The sequence below is a fragment of the Cynoglossus semilaevis genome, chromosome Z (assembly GCF_000523025.1).
Source record: "Cynoglossus semilaevis isolate Cse_v1.0 chromosome Z, Cse_v1.0, whole genome shotgun sequence".
In the NCBI taxonomy this organism is placed as follows: domain Eukaryota; kingdom Metazoa; phylum Chordata; class Actinopteri; order Pleuronectiformes; family Cynoglossidae; genus Cynoglossus; species Cynoglossus semilaevis.
In genome coordinates, this window is record NC_024328.1 from 18,518,866 (window position 1) to 18,537,535 (window position 18,670).

Below are 18,670 nucleotides of genomic sequence, written 5' to 3' on the forward strand. Positions count from 1 at the left end.
TAAAGTCATGGTTCATGCTGCAGAATTCATCAAAGCCCAGGTCGATTGTTCTTGTAAACCTAACCTGCATAAATCAACTTTTCCCCAGCAAGAACTGGAAAATGTTCAAAACCTGCTGCCTTTTCTTCTGTGAAGTGTACTGAGAGAAAATTAAAATAACAGTCATTGGCATTGTTCTTTTGTTCCTTCAGGTTTGGTGTCGAGATATTAAGGTTCAATATGGCATATACAAAAAAAACAGCAGTAGGTCACTAAATCATACTCAGTACAACTTGAGATGACGATTCCAGTTTCCAATTTTTAGCAAGTGTGACTTGACAATAACGATTTTTGCCGATTCTGATTTCCTTCAATTGACTGCATTTACAAAGAATATAGTAATAATCATAGTTATTTAAACTAAACATAATCTAAATTTGATTTTTGTTACATGTCATTTTGAAACATTTCCCACAAACAACAAGTTCTCTCTACGTCTTTAAAATGAAGAGCTTGGTTTGGCCGGACATGGGCTAGTTGATGAAAGTGTTGGATTGGGCTTATCATTAGCAAGAACTTCTCCAATGACTTTTTAGCTTCAGCTTGTAAGCTGACGTGCCAGACATGGTAAAAAAGAAGGTGATTAAATACTATAGTATTACAACATTACAACATTAAAAGTAGCAACTATATTTATATACTAGTTGTGGATGGACTGAAGCCAATTCACTCAGAAGTCATGGACAAAGACAAAGACAGGTTGCTGATCTAATTAGTTGTAGTCACTGTTGTGGACTTTTGATTCAAACAATTGCTGTTTCTCTACAACTTGCACTCAATTTGATTAAAGATAAATGTGAATTTGTATCTCATTACTTCCTGCTGCCAAAATGTAAACCATCAGAGACCTCTGTTTCAGCCTTTTTGTTTTACTTGAGTATTTAGCAGGGAATATCTTGCATAAAAATCTTCCAACAGTGAAATCTCTCAGTGATGGTCACCCACTGCTGTAGAAGCCCATTTAATTCTTTGGAAGTACAGTGAAAGCTGCAGTAATCCTGAACTGGGGGAATTTACACTGAGCCATTGCTCTGTGAGCCATGAACAACAGTAGTCTTCAAGTTTTAAATATACCCTCTAAGTACCTTCTAACACATTCCAGACAAATAGCATTGTTATAGCTTTTTTTGGTCCAGGGATTGGCAAGCCGAGCAACACTTTAGTAAGCAGATTAAAAGATATAAAGAGCAACACATACATTTCACGTTTCTATTAAAGTGTGAAACGGTGGATTTATAGAAAAGGACAGGCGGATTTATCCTTTCCGTGCTTGTAAATGCTGAGCATGCAATTACCTCTATAATAGAGGCGTTGTGTCCAAATTGGAGCCATTAAAGTGATTTAACAGTGCGTGGATTGGTCCTGTCATTTGTGAGGATGTGTACACATGGGGTGCAGTGGAATGGTTGTTAAATCACAGCATTTTAGAGCCCAGTAATAGCAGAGCAGCGCATGTATAACACTGCTGTGGCACACACTACAACTTACTCATTAGAGACTGTAGTTTGGGTTTGTGCGCCACCCTCTGTTTGGGTGTAAATGTTTTCTCAATTGAAAATGTTGCTCGCCTTTATTGATTGGCCTTGTTGTTGGTTACACTGTACAAGTACAGGCGTCTGCTTTTGGTTATTGCAACTGCTAACTTCAACACACTGTATTTAAATGAATTATGAATTTTCAACAATGGATTACAAGGCATGCATCAAGTGTTTAGATTTGTTGTAGCTTTTTTGAGTCAATTATAAAAACTTCACTTCCATAAGACTTTTCAGCCTTTCTGTTTGCATGATGCAGTTGTGCTGAATAATAATTTCTAAACTTAGCAAAAAGCTACAGTCTGTTGACAGCAATATCTCTCAGCGGTCTTGAGGGTCAAGCACATTAGGCAGCAGTTCTCACCCTTGGCCTTTGATACATAACGTTTTTTCCTTAAACCTTCAATCCTTCCATAATTTACCTCTGAAGTATAAATGCTGACAGGTGTATAAACTAGGGATCGCTCAATACGACTTTTTCACGTTTAGTACCAATACTGCAACTTAGTATCTTCCGATGCCTATCCGATACTTTTTTCTTTTCCTCCAGCATGTATGCAGCAGTCGCTGAGGCAAGAGTGGCATGTCTCTCAAAATTAAGTTGGGCATTTGGGCTAAGTTATTGGATTGGATGGGTTATAGTTGTTTTTATAATGTTTGGTTCTGAAATTTGGACCAGTATTGATCCAAATTAAAAACTTTACAAAGTGCACCATATCTCAGCTGATTCTTAATTTAAGTTTATTATCACACCACAGATTTTAGATTGTATTGACTGTTTAAGAATGGAAACTTTTCTGAATTATTTTGTTCTTTACTTTAAACTACAGGATATGACAGTGTTGTGATGCGGTTATATTTAGTTAGATAATTTGGAGATAGTACACCTTTTATATGCCTTATATCTCAACATAAATATTAGTGCTCTTTACTATATTACAATACTTGGAATAAGTATTTTATAACTTAGATGAACTAACATTAAACACACATTACTCTACAATTTGTTAGGTTTGCAGTGATCTTCAATCGTAAACAAATTATTTCCTTTTGATAAACCCTTTCCTGCATTTCCATATTTTAAGTGTTATACCTCTCAACCACAGAGGGGTGGCATTTAATGCATCTTCTGCATCCTTTCTTCTCCCAGAAGAAAGGAATTATTGGGAGGGAAAAGGCCCAGCTTTAAAAAAAAAAAAGAATTTCCACTATCTGCTTTGAAATGCAGGAAACATGTTAATTATCCTCTCCACCGCCTTTTCCTTCTTGTCTCCCCATCACCCTACCTCACCTCCTCCTTCACCTTTTCATTTTGCCCCAGTGTTTGCTCTGTTGGGCTGAAGTGGAGCCCCTGTACAGGCGTGGTGTCTTGGGGAGAACTAGTAAAGCATTTGTTAAATGCTTTGCCGTCCTGTATTATACTGGTCCAGCACAGAGCTGCTCATGTTTGGCCTTTAATGTTCCTCTGAAGTTCAGCCATACATGAAGAGAGGGGGCTGAGGCTTAGTTATATATTACTGATTCAATATTGTAACCAAACATGTGCAAGAATTTGGTAAACATGTTATAGCGTTAGAAGTATCTTTGAGGTGTATTTTAAGTGTCTGTTGTTAGATTGCTGATTTAACATCACGTGGTGCAGCTGGCACTGTCCAGTGGAGCTTTTGAACTCTGGATCTGTGAAGAATCCTTTTTCAGGTCTTTGTGCTTGGGCTGTCTACCATAACTTTTCCCTAGTAACAATATTGTCCCATTAAGCAGTGCTACTTTCTCACCATCACTTTCCTTAGGTCAGTGACAATAAGTCAAGGCCACAATAATAATTAATTAATTTCAAATTTTCTCCCCTTATTTTCTTCCCTTATTTTCTCCACCCATACTTACTGATCTCTTAAATCGCAAACTCATTGGTGGCTTGCACTTTTTAGGTCATTTTATTTTTTGGTGTTATGGGACAATTCTTTGGTATTTTATCTGCGTTTACACCATAAGGGGGGCTAGACATCAGACACACCCTAATTTTGGATTCTTCCTTCCTTTTTTTTCACCTCTTCCTTCTTATGGGGGTTTTTGTCCGTGTGCGTGTCTTGGATGAAGGAGAGACCCTCCTCCACAGAGCTTGCATGAGGTGCAAGTGTTTCAGATACTAGCGCTTCCTGGCATGGATATCAGCATCAAGGGTAAGTGTTTTTGTTTTTGCAGTAATAAGTGTCTTGCTGTCAACTCATAGTTTGCCCATGGATTTTAAGCAGCAATTAACAGTAGTGGCAAACTCTGGCTGAGAAAATACAGGAGTGAATGTGCAGCATCTATGAGGTTCAACTTAAACAAAAATGTACAGAGTGTATCGGGATGTATACATTTAATAGATACTGTGTGTATATATTCATTTATATTTATACTTTTTTCACCTACAGCAATGATATGATTAAGTATCAACCAAATTTGTATGTACCTTAAGTCCTTTATTTTGTGTGCCATCACTTTTCCGGCTTCAATTAAAATGTTTTTCACTATGACTGTGTTGCATGTATATATTTCCTAATTAGATACACTGTTTTTACAAGACTTGGTGTAATCCATCTTGCTTGAAACCATTCATTAAACCAAATGGCCTCCATCACACTGATGGAATCATATAATGTTAAAATAAAACACCTTTAACTTGTCCGTCCACTTGGCTGCCAAGAGAGTTAATCTGTGGAATTAGCAATTTAGCTAATGATTTACTGTGGCAGTTAGCTTTGTGTCACTGCTACTGTACAGCCAAGACACGCTTTCAATTTAATGTAGCCAACAAATGAGTTTACTGACAGAATGAATTCTACTTTTGACCTTACTAGCAAGGCTTAACTAGCTTAACTAGCCTCCTGGCTGAATCACGGACCTGTTGATGATCAGGCTTTTACAGTGACGTTGACTTGTCACATAATTCAGTTTATAATGTAAAAGCAGTCAGTGATATGTTTTTGGCATTTGGGATTAAGCTTTCCACTGTGCAACTCAAACAATTGAATCATGGCTTCGTCAAGTTCAGTGCATCAAATAGGACAACTCATTTTCACTTTAAATTATGCTGTAAAAAACATTAGATAAAACAAATGTAGCTGTTTGTTAACTTTGCTCTAGCTAGCTTTGTTAGCTTAATTGTTGGTGACTAGGATAGACAATTACCTTGTTTGACAAAGGTCTTTTTACCAGTGACGTCCGGTGAGGTTCATGGCTGGTGAGGCACTGACTCCTGTGGAGTCAGATTTACAATTGTAAGAACTGAATGAGTGCAGCACAAATTAAATTTTGACCTTTAGTTATTTTTCGAACTTTAAATTCTGGTGATTTAATCAAAGTTTGTCTATCAATTTATTAATTCTTTTTTAGGCCAAAATCAAACCGAATCAATATCAAATATAAATTGACTTTTTTGTACTTACTCCCATCTTATTTTTAAAAACAAAAACTTAAAACCTATTTTAGCCTTACCTTTATATTGTATAGATGAAGTCAATGGTTGTATCTCTCGATTTTCCCTCACCTTAGCATTGTGGATGGTGATGTCTAGTCTTCGTTGCTCATCCAATGCCTAATTGATCCGTGAATTTCCAAAAGTTTTAAAAGAAATCTGGCTTTGAATGTGTGTCGCTGATCTTTCATGTCTGCTGAGGCTTCTTTGCAAATTGTTCAGGTCACAGAGTCAGTCCAGACGTTAGTCGAGACCGTGTTTGACAAATGTTTCCGTCTGGAAATATAATCCATAGTGAGTCGGATTAGGCAGAGCATAGAAAACGTTGTTTTTGACCTACTGGCTCTGGCTTGGCGCCGGCTTTTAATTGCATGTTGATGCCAGCTGGAGAGCACCTCTCCAACCCCTTGAGGTGAGGCACAGTACTGTTTGCCACCCGGGTGACTTTTCTCTGCACTTCATTGGCTGAGGAACAGAAACAAGCAAGTGCCATGTGACTCAGTTTGTATTGGACCACACAGTCATATATAAGGCACAGCTGACCGCTGCCTCACTTGGGATTTATCCCCTGTATTTGATTGCGGAATATTCAAATTTGGCGATTTTACTTAATATAATGTCAAAAACGTGTAGAGTCATACTGAAAATGCATATTTAACATAGATCAGTGGAAAATATTAATATTTATTTGATGTACTTTTTTTATCATGAGGTGGGAGGCACTGCCTCCCCTGACCGCACGTCATTGGTGAGGACATGCACCAAAAGCACTTGTTATTGAAATTAACTGCAACAGAGATGACCTTGTTGAACCATGTTGTTATTGTAGCTGTTTCAGAAATTACACCATCAGGATATACATAATTAATGGTGATGTCATTAAATAAACATGCGCATATATGCAACACACTCTAAATAGTGGTTCATGACCCATTATTTCAGAAACATACATCTACACTAGAAGTTTGCCTTAAACAGAATAGTTCTGCCCTGAAGGCTCTAGCAGTTGTTTCTTATTTACTGTGTTTAATCGAAATCACCTACACCATCTCTTTATGTGCCCAACCCCCCTAACGCTTGTCTTCTTAATCCTTACACAGCCCTGCACTGTGGAGTCTGTCCAAACAGATTACAGCATAATCTCATAAAATGTATGTTAACGTTGTTTTGATGAGATTGGAGCAGTCAGGAGCCACCTCTTGCGTAAACTCCCAACCAAATCTGTCACAACACAACTAGTTCTAAGGCGGCATGTTTGCGCGCCACATGCGCTCTAAGCTCAGGGGGTTGAAGTGAGCATGACGGGTGTCGTTGCTCAGAGGGAGGATGGCTTAGGTAGGTGTATGGCAGCAGGTGTCACGGGAAATGAATGTGTGTGTATTTTTGACGAGGGTTGGAGATTCGGGTAGAGGTTGCCATTTGCCAGTGTTGAACAAATCTCCCATGTAACATACCTCTGCCTCCACTCACTTCTCAGTTTGCCTAATTATAGTTAGTTAATTTGATTCGACTTTCCCATTAACACATGTAGATATTCTGTCCTCAAAAAATAAATTAGACTGGGATTGTTTAGTCCAGAGAGGAAACAAGTGTGCTTCTCTTTTTCTTTTTTCTCTCTACTCCTGAATCACATAAGGTGAAGTAAATTAAAAGAGGTCAGCAGAAGAGGCACATATCTGTATCAGTAAAATTAGAAAACATTGAATGGGTGCTCAGACCCGTGACCTGTTGTCTAGTGCAGGTGTCGTCTGAACAGAGCAATAGAAATGAAAATTCACTCATATCGAAGCACCTACAGGCTGGAAAATCATATGAATTTTTACTTTCCGCTCCACTCTCTTCTCTGGTCTTGACTATTTTCTTTTATGTTCTCCACCTTGATAAGGTCTGTCCAAAGACTACAGTCATTTTGACTAGTCTGGTTATAATGTTTTTCTTGGTCTTTCCCATGGTTTTCATCTATGACACTGAAACAGTTGCTTTTCTTGTCTATGATCAGGCTTTTACGGAGTGATAGAAAACTCTGTTTTTGTTGTGTAGTTCTTGCCTTTTGCTGTAAAACTTAAAAATACTGCCATAAGCAAAAAATCCCTGTCTCACCACAATGTATCAGATGTTTCCAAATGTTTTGGCCATGAGATTTTCAGCATTGTCCCATGATAGAAAAACAGGCTGGTGGGCTATTATTTTTAAAATATTTGTATTCCTTTCTCACTAATTTACCACATTCTTGTGTTTCATTTTTGTACGTGCCGGCTACATTTTCCTTAAACTATTCTCTTCATTCTGGGCCTTCACCCTGATGTCCTAGTTGTTTGCAACAGACTGGCTCAACATCGTTGCCAAGGCCAGAGAGGGCATTTCTGACACTGGCACACCAACAAAGCTTTTATTTTGGAGTGATCTCACCCCTTTGTATGCCTGTCTGCATGGAGGCTTTTGTGTATGAGAGCGTGTGTGTTCAGGGTAGGTTATAGGGGGTGGGTGGATGGATACCACCTCCAACCCCCTCTACCTCAGTTCCTCCAGGCTTATAGAGCTGGCAAGAAAACCATGCCATGGCTAAGGGCAAGGCTGACTCTGCTCTTCTCCCCTCCTGCTCCCACTGCCCAAGGCCATTCCACATGACCCTGTGTATAAGTGCATGTGTTTTTTGTCTTGTAAAATATATGAACAGAACACTTGTGTGCTAGCTTCAATCAGGTATTTCTTGCTCCTGATGCCCTTTCCTCAGCTGGTTTGATTGCTAGCTTTTTGCGGGTTGGTCAGGGGGGCCAGCTAGACCTGATTAGAATAGATAATGACCAGGAGCTTTTTTACTATTTAGTTCAGATTTGGCACACAGACACTCACACAGTGGAGGCGTGTCAGTCAGCAAAAGGAGGTGGAGAAAGAAAGGAAAACTCCTTTAAGCTGTCACCACTCTGCCCTGTGACTGTAATCACTGATGGCGTCTTCTCAATGCAGCCCACCATGTTGGTAAGCACATCCAGTGCTTGCTAGACTCATAACCACCCACACGGCAGACCTGGGAACTCACAGCATCCTTAGATGGTTGATGAAAACTATGGTATACATGTGATGGTGATGAATTTTCAGTACTGTGGTCGTTTACAATCCAATCCTTTTTAAATTGTGAGTATGAAGAAAACAGCTCTTTTATGGTTGAGTATATTTGCTGCAGTTGTGCAGTGTTTTGCAGTGGTGGCTTAGTGGTTAAGGAAGCAGACTTGGGTCCGGAAGGTTCGAGTCCACCTGCTGCCAAGTTACCACTGAGGTGCTCTGAGCATGGCACCGTCCCCACACACTGCTCCCTGGGTCCTTAAAGCTGCCCACTGTTCACTTTGGTGATGGGTTAAAAGCAGAGGTCACATTTCATTGTGTGCAGTGGTGTGCTGTGTCACAATGACAAGGAGTTCACTTTCCTTTTTCACTAAGAGCGATACAAATACAAATTCTATTATATAAGCACTGGGGCACCTTTAGGTTATAATCAACCACACATCTCTTGGTCAGGTGATATTAGCACATAATTAGCGTAATTATTAAATAGTGTTGGGAGAAATAGACATTTTTTTCCCATTATGAATCGATTCAGAAAAATCTGTAATCCATTAGTTAAAAAAACAATTGATCATGGATTCCTTAACCAATAGTCTAATTTAACACAGTGGATGTCCTCATAGTAACACTTAAGAGGTTTGGTAAACATGGCTGAACTAGAACTACAACAAAAATATTCACATGGCATCCCATGTCTTTAAAGCCGATACGTGGCAGCATTTTATGGAGTAAATAAAAAGGTGAAGTCCACCACAGACAGTACATACATACATACATACATACATACATACATACATACATATATATATAAATAAACCAACGCACGTTGTCACATTTCTCATTTTTACACAGAGTTTGAAAAGCAGTCGGCCAAAGTTGCTTCTTAACAGCGAGCCGTGGTAGAGGTTCAACACAAACCCTACAAAGTTAGTTGCAGTGATTGTTAAAGATTTGTTTTTGGTTTTTTTTTTGTTTGTTTTTTTTTGCACACATACTTTCTTACGTTCTTGTTTAAGCATATTGGGCGTGTTGCATTGTTACATATTATCACAGCTGGATGTGATCTGCTCTTTCTTTGGCTATTGTTCAAAACTATTAAATAAGAATTTCATTTAGGGCACTTTTTGGAATAGATGTCATAATGTTTTCTATCTAAACTATAAACTATTTTTGAACTAGATTGATCTTATCTAAAATTTTTAATAGAAACAAAACATGCATCATTGTCTTTTATGTCACTGTAGTATACAATATACTGTGTTGTTTGTCCTGATAAAAATAATAGTGGATTTGAAGTACACTTAATATTGAACATTTCTATTGATTCATATATTGAATACTAAGTTCATAATTGTTTAATAGTAATTGTATTTATTGGTGTCATAAATCAAATCGATTCACCTTTCTATTTTCTCTGGACTTACATGGCACACGTTTTACAAAGTAAGTTGTACACAAGCACGAGTGAAATTTTACAGCCAGATTTCATTTAAAGGCTATTTTTCCTAGACCTATAATTGATGTTTCCTCCTTTTATCCTGCTTCACCTTTAGGTTTTACACCCCAGCCTCTTCTTGTGAGTTTTTTTAATAATGCTCTAGTAAAAGAATCAGAGTGTTTGTGTGTGTTTTGTACAGAAAATGTCCAGAGAGAATCAAAGAAATGATATCCTTTGTGACTAAAGGTTTCTTTCATATTTTCCTCACTTGATTTACACTTTTGTGAAGTACACAACTCGCAGGTATTCACTTATTTAAACTTATTTTTCTCATATGTAATTTCCAGCCACTGTTTAATCTCATATACTCTCTCTATGGACACATAGAGGCAGATTCAAGATTAAGTTGGTTTCTGTTACTGGCCTCGTGCTAATTGAAAAGGAAAACAGTAAAACAGAATGGCTAAAGGTCACAGATGATTTTGTTTGCTTGGCTGTGACAATCAGTCTCTTTTTCTGCATCAGCACAGCAATCCAACAGAAACGTTCAGAAGGTGTGTAGCGTAAAATGACAGCAACCCCACCTGTTACACTATGTATAATGATATGGAAGGATTTAAACAGCACATCGAAACAAATGTTTATGGCTAATTCAAGAAATAGGAACATTTTTCCCCCAATTAAAAAGAAGTCAACAGTGAGTGATGAAGGTCAGCAGCACTGTGTGGGGTTTGAACTTTAGTGGAGTGGGTCACGCCATGAACAAAGGGAGAAATTCAACAGCATGAATGCGTCTCCTGCAAAGCATTGTTTCAGTGAAGAAGCCAATGCCTGCGGCACATGTCAAGTGTTGTACTTTGTACTTTCAAGTGTTGTAATTGTTTTTGTCACACGGTCCTCCTTTAGCTCACTTCCAAATGAGTGCAGTAAAGAAAACAAAGATAGCAAACGGCAGCGTGGCCTCCTGCAACATTGCGAACAAAGCTTTTCATTTCTCTTAACTCTTAACATTTCTTAACATAAAGTGACTCTGAAGTGTTCCTTTGACTGCACATAAAGAAGTATTAAATCAAGTATGACTAGGTCATCAATGTGGTAGCAGTAACTTGTTAAAGAATATCACCTGAATGTACTGTTACAGTGTTAGTAGGGTATTCTTTCCCAATAATTATGGACAATATCGCCAAAAATGTTTTATAAACCTTTCTTCATCTTGGTCCAATTAGATATTTTAATAAGGAACCATGGGAACATAATTTTTTTAGACATCTGGCTTTTCCCAGATTGTGAGAGGTTACAAAAGGATGTGAAATAAAAGCATGTCAATAAGGTTGGATTTTGTTTAGTCAAAGCTTAGGTTATGCTCAAGTGAAGCTTTTGATTTTTAATTATCCTTATTTCCTGATTGTTTTTATAATATTAGCTAGGGATGCAGCAACACATATATTGTACTAGTACCGGAATCAGGCCCAACACAAACATATAATCAAAACCGTACCAGTGACCTAATACTCAGTAAGAACTTTTGACCACGATCATAACAGCCAGCCATTGTTATGTGTTTGCTTGGACTTCTGGATGTCACTGTCCTAAGGAAGACCTTGGGAATGTCAACAGTTTGGAAATGTATTGTTTTATATATAAATATTAAGCAAGATAAGGAACTGACAACTAACTAAGTCACTTTTTTGTTGAGACTACCAACATTGTGTATTTATATTTGTTAATTGAAACGTGGGAAAAGTGCTACTCGGTGACATTTGATTCAGTGGAAAGTGGAAGACTGTTTCAATTGAGCACTATTAGTGTAAAAGCTGTGCTCACTTTTTGTTCAGGCAACTTTGTTTACTATGCAAATAAATAATTAATATCTTAATTTTTTAAGGTTATTTTTATTTTTTAAATTACATTTATTTATTATCCAAAACTCTTTAACATGGATTTTTTTTTCCTTTGTGACTTGAAATATTCTTCTGTTAATGAGAAGAAAATAAAACTGACTATTAAAATTGCCCTTTTTGGTGTCCAAGTATATAACTTCAAATATCGATAATAAGTGCTAATCTCAAAGAACAGTGTTACCCAAGAAAACCTAAAATTAGGAATGTTGGACATTTTCCCAGTGACTCCTACATCCTGTGTGTCAAAAGGCACATGACTGTCTCTCACCTTTGTCCCATGTGGCTGTGGTGAGAAGTAGCAGCTCATGCACTAGTTTTTTGCCATAAAAATCAAACACAGTAAATTCCTTTTGTGTTACGTTACTGTGCCTCGGAGAACTGTGCTCACAGTGAACTCCACCACCACACAGGTTTTATTGCAAGTTTTAAACCCATTCTTCTGAGTTCATGTATTGATTTTGTTCTTCTACTTGTGTGCTCTGTTGTTCAGCATAACTTCTAAACTGTTTTAGCAGCCAAATAGGTCTGTGTTATTATTAGTGGCATCATGAGAAAGTCCTTTTTTCGGCTCAAAATGTCTTTGATAATTGTCAGGTTATCAACTATATTACTTTATCTTGTTACGATTTGGTTTCTGAAGAACTAGATTTTGGCATCTATATTTATAAACATCTTGCATTGTGTTTAAATATGAGGATTGCAAGTCATTATGAATATCTAAGCACAGAGAATGTCACACTATTAAGTAGAAAGTCAGAAATGTAAAAATTACCTTGATGATGTTCTTCATCAAAGTTCAACTAGTTCTACTACTAGTTTTTTGACTTCACTTTCCTCCTGCCGCAAATAAATCTACCCTATGAGCTTTTTTTGTAACGTCTGTGAATGGATAAAATGGGTGGATTTTCCAAACAAAAACATGGCTCATACATCTAATCACCTGGTATTCTCAGTGGTCGAAAGATACTGCCTTCAATTACTTATTTTTTAAAGTTGCTCTAAATTTTCAGCCTCCTGAAGCAACATAGTGTTACTGTTCTCTTCAACTGTGTATCTGAACTTCAAAACAGTTGGGTTGTACAAGGACAGTACACTCAAAACGTCACACACTGCCTTGCTAGCTCATTTTGAATGCTTGACTTTGAAGTTGTGTGTAAAAGCACCTTAACTCAAAAAACTGTTATTTGAATAGTGAAAATTAACTATCATATTTCATAAACATATCTATCATAAAAATATATATCATAAAAATGTTGTATATTGCCTTCTCACTTAGTGTAAATGTGGCAGTGATTTACACAATACACTCACAGCTGGTGCCCATGCCTTTCTGTCCTGCCCTGTCCCTCCCCCAAAAAGCCCCAGCCTGTACAGATGTCTCACCTGAGATTCATGAAACAAAGACAGATTTTGGCTTGAATCACTTGGGATAATTTAGGCTTAAATGAAAAATTAAGCACAACACAGAATAATATTCAGGACCTTAGTGTGTACTAAATCAGTTTATTTAAAGTGACTGAGTGTACAGACCTTGGTGCTAAAGCAGAGATAGACTGACTGGTGTCTTTTTCATATTCCTGCCTGCTGCTGCTTTACTACTTCACTACATTGGCCTTGTTGTCTTTTTGCTGTGGTTTAAAGTCCCTAGCGATCTTCTACCTGTGGATATGCGATGCTGTGCCCCTGGCTTCAGTTCACATATACACAACCTGCCTCTAGTTTTCAGTCAGTCAAGGGAAAAGGAGAGAGAGAGAGAAAGAGAGAGAGAGTGGTTCACTGCAAGTCTGCCTCAGTCCCAGCCTCAGACCAAAGAGGGAGTCAGAGAGACATGGGGGAGGGAGCATTGCCTCTTTCTTTCCCTCTCTCATTCCCTCCCATTCTTTGCACCAATTTTCCCTTCCTCCACTTTTGCTTTTATATTTCTTGTCTTCGCCTGCCCTCTAAAGGCCAAAGGGCTTTGCGCTCTGTGTGTATATGCATGTGTGTGTGTCGTATCTGTCTGTCTCAAAGTCCATTTGTGTGTCTGGGTCAGGCTGTGGCTTTTTGCACAGTATGGGAATTTTCTCCCTGTGCTGTCACTCCAAAGGTGTGTTAGTTTATATAGTTTAGCAGAACATTTTCTCATTCATGTATACACATACACACATATTACTGTGTGTATACACATACACACATATTACTGTGTGTATGTGAGCATATTTACACCGTATTTTTCGGATCATAAGGCGCATTGTATTATAAGACGCAATATCAATTAACGGGTACATAAGGCGCACCGGGTTATAAGGTGCATTAAGCGAAACTAAAAAGTCAGCGAAACAATTAAGCAGAACAATCAAAATGTCCGGATCCCTCTTGTCATTATCTGAGTCAGTCTCGTTGCTGTTAATTAGTTGTTCAGTGATGATTCCGGCCTTCGGATCAGTCTGAAACATTTCAGACTGATACCTTAGCGCAGACATCCACGATCCATTGGCAGACAGTGGCGTTACTCGGCAGCGTTGCCTCCCTGTCTTGAATTTGTGTTCGCCTTCTGTCATCCAGTGCTCCCACGCAGCTCGCAATTTAACTTTAAACAATAAATTAGCGGTTGGAATTATTTGGTCAATCCACCCGGAATTAGTTTGCTTCACTTGGGTTTTGACAATATCGGTGAGATGGGCGCGCATGGGTCAATAGGAACGGAGATTTGTGGAAAATGGTGACCTAAGTTGGACACTGGAGGACGCTGTTGTTGTTGGTCGCTCCTCCAGAGTCAGGCGGTTGTCACTATTTTTGTTCTGGTTGGTCACCGTGTTGTTGTTTTGACGCTGTTCCGTGCGGAAGTGCGGATGTTGTTTTGCAGAAAGAGAGTGTGTTTTTACTGTATCGATAAAAAGGAGAAATAAAATGAGTTCTTGACCAAGTCGTCCTGCATCGCAACATGCATCGACAATACAAAAACACAACGCAGAATCGTCGGCTGTTTGGAGGCTCGACGCGACGTTGCACGTATTTGTGAAATTATTATTGTGAAAACAGAGTTAAACGTCATTGTTGGCTCCCAGTGTGCTTCAGTTGTGTGACATCATGTTTGATGCGCTGTGTGATTTGGCTTTACAAAATCGGTTTGAGGTCAGTAAGAACAACCAGAAGTAATACGTAAGGTGCACTGTTGATTTTTGAGAAAATTAAAGATGTTTAAGTGCGCCTTATAGTCTGGAAAATATGGCGTGTGTGTGTGTGTGTATATATATAAGTATGTTTGTATGTGTATGTATACTTTTATATATATATATATATATATATATATATATATATATATATATATACCCCATATATATAGTTGTAATTAGCCAGTGCCCTCAGGTAATTATTTTATTTTTTTAATCTCCACTGTGTACAGTACAAAATACTGTATCTGAACACCCAGCAAATACCTCAGTAACCATTCTTGTTAAAAAACCCAAATTTTCAATTTAACATAGATTTGTTCAGTAAAGCTTCAGTACTGTACTATTTCTGAGTGAATAACATACCAATGTTGGCTAAACCATCCAGACTGCTCCACTAGTCTCCTCCACACACACCAACATCATCCCTGTCTTGGGCTGAGGCCTGTCTGTCTGTCAGCTAGGTTGACACACTGACGATGGGAAATGCTGGGAAACTGTTCCACTCTATTTTTCTCTGGAGCTGATGACTTGCATCCTGTACTGTGTGTGAGAGAAAAGCGCAGCAGCTGAAAAAAGTGGCGAGTGGGTAAGATTGAAAGCACTGGAGCAGATTTCTGCTGAAATGAGTGTTTCAGAGTCCGGTTTTCACACAGGCACTTTTCCTAGTGGATACACACACACATCTCCAGAAAAGTTGATACATATTATAAAAGTACAACAAAGCAGCCATTTTCACTGGACTTCACAAGCAATTTTAGGATTTATACAGGGCTTTTTTTTACTCTGTTAATATCATGGTATTATTTATTCTACATAGTGAAAACTAAATTATTTTCTATAATAAATATTTAATAATACAAAAAGCTCCCTGCTATGAAAAGTAGAGCATTTGGTCACTTCTCTTTCATAAGCATCCTTAATATCCAGCTGTGTTACTGAATAACCTGCCTCTATTGCTAATTATTAACTTTATTTACAACAAAAGAAACCCCACATTGTTACGCTAAATTTTCAAGAATGTTTGATCATATTTGGTTTGACACCTTAAAGAGTTTAATTCAAGGTTGGTTCTCATTAAGCCTCCTTTGTACAAAGGAGGATGTAGGATAAAGAAAAATAACTTCATGTGTCTTTGTAATTGTAAACTAAATATAGTTTTGTTTTAGTTTCTGGGGGGTGGAGGGAGGGGGTAGTTAACAGCAAGCCTAACATGCTAAAGCATATGTGTTAAACTCAAGGCCCGGGGGCCAAATGTAGCCCGCCAAACCGTTTTGTGTGGCTGTGGGAGCTTAAAAACCTTAAAAGTTTCTTAACCTAATTTTTAATTTAATTAGTAAAAATGAAGTACACATCTTCATTGTGTACCACTGCGGCCTAGTACCAAAGGATCTATGGACTGGTACTGGTCCGTGGACCGGGGGTTGGGGACCCCTGATCTATACAGTCTTCCAGATACAACTGGCCCTTTAAGGGGAACTGTATTGCTGATGTGGCCCTTGGTGAAAATGAGTTTGACACCCCTGTGCTAGAGGAACATATTGGTGAGAATAGCTTGGGCAGAAACCTTGTGATGTTGAACTACTGTGAACAACTATACACAAACACAAGCCTCCATCCTCCCTGTTCTTTCTCTTTTGCCCACTTTGATCAAACCTGGCCTCTTTTGTCCTTGACTGCTGCCCTCAACATGTGACCCCTGCATTTTAAATTTTGCCGCTTATGTAAAACTTTATGTAGATTAATGCCACAATTTATGCAGATTGAGTTTTTGCCACTCAGGCTTGAAGCACTAGATGGTAGACGAGGGCTGACCTTCCCTTGCTAACAGCTACGTGAGCTTTCACCGATTATCTCATAACTGCTGCACACAGTGTTAGTGCTGTGGCAAACAGGAACACCCAGAGCAGTCTGGTGTTTGTAAAGCAGTGCCATTTAAAACTAGGCTGTCTCTTTGTCAAAATGGTATTTTTCAAGGTTTATGTCAGGATACACTTCCACGTGATTGTCCCTCCTAAACTCCCACAGTGTCTGTCAAACACAAAAACAAGTGCCAGCAGTGGTATCAAGCAGGCATTTCAGACGTCTATGTGTCATGCCGTGCCTCCACAGAGCCATAAACTCGCTCACAAGTGGCAGAAGCATTGCTGAGGTTGAACAGTCAAGTGCCATCAAGTGCAGTTTGCCACAGAAATGGGACTTTCTGAAAGCAAACAAAGGGCTCACACTAAAACCTGTGTTAGGCGAGTAGGCTAAGTGCGCACAGCCCTGTCTGACACTGGAAAATGGCTTTTTCAGTCTAAGTGGACAAAGCAGAAGAATAGACAGAGGGTGATGGTAAAAGTCTGTGAGGGCTTCTTAAGAGTGGAGGGATCACAAAAGGGCTGCATTCAGCCATAACTGCAGTGAGGCAGTGAGGTTCAGAGGTCAAGGCCAAGGTTACAGGAGCTGTTTTGAATGTAGTGTAACGTAATTTGAATTTTACTCTTGTCAATGAGGTGATGAATGTTTTTGATGGTCTGTCAGTCTTTCAAATGGTAAAGAATATGTTTTGATTCAATGTAATAAAAGTGGAGGTTTTGACTAAATGGAGAATTCATAATTTCTTGTAAAGTTACACACCAAGTTCCAGGAGTGTATTTACATTCAGCAGTAAGAAACAAACATCCTAGGCAGAGGCATGAGAGGTATGTACTCTTTACATATGTGTTTCTATTTGGACTTCTGAAGTTCTGTTTAGTTGACTACAAATTATACAGTGGCTTGCAAAAGTATCCATACCCTTTGAACTTTTTCACATCTTGTCACATTACGACCACAAACATAAATATATTTTTGTTGGAATTTTATGTGAAAGACCAACACAAAGTGTTGATGCTGATGCTGCCACCACCATGTTTAACAGTGGGGATGGTGCATTCAGATGATGTGCAGTGTTAGTTTTCTGCCACACACAGCGTTTTGCATTTATTCCAAAAAGTTCAATTTTGGTCTCATCTGACCAGAGCACCTTCTTCCACATGTTTGCTGTGTCTCTCTAACCCTGGCAAACTGCAAACGGGACTTCTTGTGGTTTTCTTTTAACAATCTGGCCTTTTCATAAAGGCCAGATTTGTGCAGTGCACGACTAATAGTGTCATGGGACAGATTCCACATGAGCTGTGGATCTCTGGAGTCCATCCAGAGTCACCATGGGCCTTTTGGCTGTATCTCTGATCAGTGCTCTCCTTGTTTGCCCTGTATGTTTAGGTGCACGACCGTGTCTTGGTAAGTTTTCAGTTGTGCCATAATCTTTTCCTTTCCGGATGATGGAATGAACAGTGCTCCGTGAGATGTTCAAAGCTTGGGAAATCTTTTTATAGCCTAACCCTGCTTCAGATTTCTCCACAACTTTTTCTCTGACCTCTCTGGTGTGTTCCTTGGACCTTATGATGCTGTTTGCTCCCCAATATTTTCTCAACAAACCACTGAGGCTGTCACAGAAAAGCTGTATTTGTACTGAGATTAAATTACACACTGGTGGTCTCTATTTAGTCATTACGTCAAAATTTATATCATGTATAATCCATGTATTGTATGCCATTTTGTGTTGGTCTTTCACATAAAATTCCAATATAATACATATTTATTTATTATATATAATTATATTATATGTTTTTGGTCATAACATGACAAAATGTGGAAAAGTTCACGGGGTATGAATAACTTTGTGGCTTTTGCAAGCCACTGTATGTTGGTGAATGTTCCTCAAACTTCTCATCACCAGCTGTGATTCTGGCGTGCGTACGGTGCTTTATCACTTTAACGAATAGCACACTGAAATTAATCCTCAATTATTGTTACAAATCTCTATCTGAGCTCTTTAATATTTTCATCTTTTTAAATCATTTTAGCCTTCATCTTTCTCACGTCAGTATGTTTCATTAACAGAAATCTCACACAATCTCACATTGGCACTTGATTAAAATAATTACACCGGACAAAACAAAATACTCTCTTTAAGTTCTAGATTATCCCTAATGCTGAAAATGACAATTGCTACTTTTGAGTAAATTGTGTTAATATTAAATAATTCAAACCAA

General features: G+C 38.4%; 1 protein-coding gene across 2 annotated transcripts in view; it reads left to right on the forward strand.

Moving 5' to 3' along the window:
* slf1 (SMC5-SMC6 complex localization factor 1) overlaps positions 1-18,670 on the forward strand; it is a 36,471-nt gene that overhangs the window by 10,261 nt on the left and 7,540 nt on the right. Inside the window, exon 16 of one of the 2 annotated variants that reach the window (XM_025053024.1) lies at positions 3,672-8,348. The exons of the other annotated variant lie outside the window; for it this stretch is intronic. Coding sequence (XP_024908792.1) covers positions 3,672-3,724 — 53 coding nt within the window. The 3' untranslated portion in view covers positions 3,725-8,348. Of the gene's footprint in view, positions 1-3,671; positions 8,349-18,670 lie in introns of those variants that run through there. 2 annotated transcript variants of the gene reach the window in all.